The sequence below is a fragment of the Diaphorina citri genome, unplaced genomic scaffold, assembly GCF_000475195.1.
Source record: "Diaphorina citri unplaced genomic scaffold, Diaci psyllid genome assembly version 1.1 scaffold17229, whole genome shotgun sequence".
Lineage (NCBI taxonomy): Eukaryota > Metazoa > Arthropoda > Insecta > Hemiptera > Psyllidae > Diaphorina > Diaphorina citri.
This window is the reverse complement of record NW_007394586.1, coordinates 1-4062: the sequence shown is the minus strand read 5'-3', so window position 1 is coordinate 4062 and position 4062 is coordinate 1. Positions and strand designations below refer to the sequence as shown.

The following is a 4062-nucleotide window of genomic DNA, read 5'->3' as shown; positions in this document are numbered from 1 at the left end:
AGGATGAGAGGTCAGCAGCTTTGTCTTCACCGTTGTAGTGAACTTTCATGGCAACTCCAGTGCTGGATTCTCCGTAAGTTTGGGTCCACTGGAAGTAAAATTGAAGAAACATTGTAATTAATTTCATGCCTCACAATTGTGGTGGTTTATGTCCCGAATTTACACCCTAATTCGAATAGTCCTCACTTATATCGCTCTTGATTTAACACTTATGCTGATGATGGCTTTCACTTACCTCTCTAGTTTTTCTGACGCTGATGTCCTTGGTGTTTTGTGATTTTTCAGCTGGGGTCAAGTTGAGGATGTTTTGGATGGTGGTGTATGGGTGTTGGGTGGCGATGAAGATTTTCTCTTCCTTGTTCTTGTTCAAAGGTTCGACCTTGAAGGCAACTTGATTGTTTTGTAAATCTAAGTCAGCGGCAGCCTTGATGGGAATGTTGACTTGGAAGTATTTGTTGTTTCCAGCAATGTAACGTTGTTGGTTGTTGGGGGTGATGAAACTGATCTTTGATTGTCCCTTACCGGCGAACCTGTAAAAATGGGTCACATTTCATGAAGCTTAGTTACCTTGAGAGACAAATATGTATTGAAATTCAAAAGTTACAGTACTATAATAATCATGAGAAGTTCAGAAAAAAGATCTGTTTCAAGCAATTTCCATTGATTAGTTTATACTTACAACAGTTGAGCTTCAACAGTGACGTTGGCAGTGTTGGGTACAGCAACTTGACGGTCATTTCCTTCGACTAAGCTGGGGTGAGTCTTGAGTTTCATTTCTCCTCCAACGGAAACCAAGTTGGTCTTTTTGTAAGAGAATTGGAAGGGAAGACCCATAGCGGTGGGGAAGCCAACGTTGATAACAAAGCTGTTGTACAATTTGGTGTAGTTGAAGTTTTGTCCGTTTTGGAGTTGAGCGGCAACGGCCTTGAGGGCTAAAATGATAAAAATGAAATAATTCTTTTTGGGTTAATAACCACCGCAAAGTTTTTTCTATTATTTTTTGGATTTCGGATGTTATCTATTCAATAAAATTAGCGAGTGTGTCAAGAATTTGATTTGGAATTTATGTACTATATCGATTGAGAATATGATGTTTGTAGGGGCACTCACTTCTTGGGATCTGTTCTACGGTGTGGTTGTCAAAAGCGAAGAGTCTGTTTCCTCCGAAGATGGTTGCGTAGATTTGAGCTTCAACTTGTTCGGCTTGTTCTCTCTTGATGTTCAACATCTGGGCAATCTTTTCGGTAGAGTGTGAGTCGTTGTTGGAGGATTGCTTGGCGTTCTTTTCTTGTCTTCTAGATTCTTCGGTACTGAATTGGTTTTCCAACAATCCCAATAAGTCGCTGACACTAGCAGTCATGACATTGAGCTGTAAAGAAATAATTATTAAATTAATAGAATCATCATTAATCTTGGTCTTTTTCTCAAGACACTATTTTCGGATTTTGTCCATATTTTAAACCACACGTATTGATACGCCCATTTCCTTTCTTCCCTTATTATTAATGAAATTATTATAGCTAATACTAGATTATCTTAAACTGCTAAAGTAAGTATTTCTACTTACTCTGTCCTTTTCCATTTCAAGTCCTCCAAGGATTCTCTTCATGGACAAGAAAATTCCTTTGGGTAAGATGCTGTCTTCACTTCCGATGGTGTTGACGTTCTTGACGTAACCTGAGTTTTCTTCTTTCATGGCGTAAGATGACAGGTAGTTCTTGGAGTATTGGAGTCCGTAGGTCTTGGGGCTCAACATTTTCTTGGCAGCTTTGGCGTTTTGGGCGCTAAAATATAAGAAATGAATTATTATTACACTTGTGTTATACGAACCTCTTATTTAGCTGGCACTCAATTAGTCAATTACTACCTGGAGCTTGAGTTTCTTCGAACTACATACTAATGTCATAAATTGTATGAATGTTAAGTTCCAATTTACTTTGGTTTTACTTACAATTCTTGAAGTTTGGGGTGTTGTTGTTCAGCAGCGCTTTCGATGGCGGATTTGACAGCAGAGTTAACTTGTTTGCTCATGTCTTGTTCAGTGAATGCAGCCATACGTTGGAGCAATTGAGCGGATGGGTAGGTCTTCATGAGTTGGAATACAGCAGCACAACGTAATTCGTGGCTTTCTCCGGTGTTGAGGTAGATGTTGAAGAGAGCAGGTTGAACAGATTTTGGTGATAATCTGGCAACTTGGTCCATGGCGGCAACCATTGAAAGACGTTGGAAGTTGGTGGCTGGGGCTTTTCCTTCAAGGTATGGTTTGAAGACAGCGAGGACGGCGGTATGTCCTAAGTTTCCGAGAGCTTTGATGTAGACTTGAGCTTTCAGACTGTCTTGGTTTCTGGTAGCTTCCTTGAGTTTGTTGGCCAAGTATGGGATGTATCTTTCAGTGATGTCTTTGCTGTTTTTGGATGACAGGGGTCCGAAAGCATGAACTGGGTATTGGTTGTGTGAGTTGTCAGAGTCAACTTGGGCTTTTCTTGCCAAACTGGCGACGGAGAGGATAGCAGAGGTGTTGAGGTGAGCTTGTTTGGTGACTTGAGAGCTGGTGGCAAGGTTCTAAAGAATAACAGAGATAAAAATAAGAAATTAACCTCATGATTTTAGGAAAGAATTGAGATTATACATCAAGGAATTCAATATATCACGTCACATTCCCAAGCCAAATTTATCATTTTAAATGCCTCAACAATACTCTTCTTCTTTTATGAAATTTATGTGGGTAGGTATTTTCAATCAATTCCAATACTTACGAAGAATTCCTTGATGTATTCACGGGTTGGGTATCTGGCGGTGTTGGGGAGAACAGCCAATAATTCAGCAGCTTCTTCTCCTTCGACTTTGCCGGATTCGATCCATTGTTTCATGGCCATCAAAGCGGGACCAGTTCCTGCTTGAGCAACGGCGTCACGGTAAGCTTTCCTGTAATATAAATATAGGTAACACTTTCAATTCTAGAGTTTCAGTTTTTTCCCTCGGGAAAAATAAATAAATAATAATATAGTGAAGCTTTTTTGCTAAAAGGATGGGCGTGAATGTTTAGCTGATTACTTACCATGCGGTCAATTTGGTGGCATCGGATTGGCTGGATGAAGAGGCCTTGTTTTGTTGGTAGTAGAGTTCGTGAGTGGCGGCTTCCAGTTGTTTGGCGTTCATGGTGCGGATAACTCCGGCGAGGATGGTGAATTTGGAAAGGGTTTTGTGTTCAGCCAAGGTGTTGGGTTCTTGGATTTCTTGACCAATTTGTTGGGCCAAAGATTTGGTGACAGCAACTCCGTCGATTTGTTTGGAAGATTCGATGGAGTTTCCTTTGTTTCCGATGAAGTAGGGCATGAAAGGAGATTTGGGGGCTTGGTTAAGCTTGGGTTCAGGTTGGTGGAATTCTTCGCTGCTGCTGGAGGAAGAAGATGAAGAGGAAGAAGAACTTCCACTTTCTGAGGAGCTGGATGAAGAGCTGCTGGAGTCAGAAGAGCTAGAGCTGGAGCTGGAAGAATCGCGACCTTGTTTCCAGTTTTTGTTGGACATATGGTTGTTCTTGTTGTCATTAGATCCAGAGTTGTGATGGTTGTTGTTGTTGTGGGATCCAGAGTTTTGGTGATTCTTTTGGTCATCATCATTGTAGTCATTGTCTCTGTTATTGTCACTGTGTCTCTTGTTGTTCTTGTTTTCGTTGTTGTCTTCGTTTGAGTTTCTGATGACAGAACGACGGGATCTGATTCTTCTGTTCTTTCCTTGTTCGGAGCTCATGGTGTAGTCGTTGTCTTCGTTGTTCTTGTTTCTGTTTTCATTGCTGTTGCCATTGTGGTTTTTGTTGTTTCTACTTTCGTTGCTTCTGTTGTTGTGGTTCTTCTTGTTGTTTTCTTCGCTGTTGTTATTGCGTCTCTTGTTGTTTTGTCTCTCGTCACTTTCGGAACTGTTGGAGGAAGAGTTTGAGCTGTCAGAGGAAGAGCTGGAACTGTCAGAAGATGATGAGCTGTCTGAGGAGGAGGACGAGGAAGAAGAGGAGGAACTGTCAGAACTGCTGGAGGATGAAGAAGAGGAGCTGGAAGAACTTGAAGA

General features: G+C 41.2%; 1 protein-coding gene across 1 annotated transcript in view; it reads right to left on the bottom strand.

Moving 5' to 3' along the window:
- The window catches only part of LOC103523199 (vitellogenin-A1-like), a 21381-nt gene extending 17425 nt beyond the window's left edge, over positions 1–3956 (bottom strand). The window contains exon 1 of the mRNA XM_026832896.1: positions 3568–3956. Coding sequence (XP_026688697.1) covers positions 3568–3750 — 183 coding nt within the window. The 5' untranslated portion in view covers positions 3751–3956. The remainder of the gene's footprint in view (positions 1–3567) is intronic.
- Between the last annotated feature and the right edge of the window lie 106 nt (positions 3957–4062).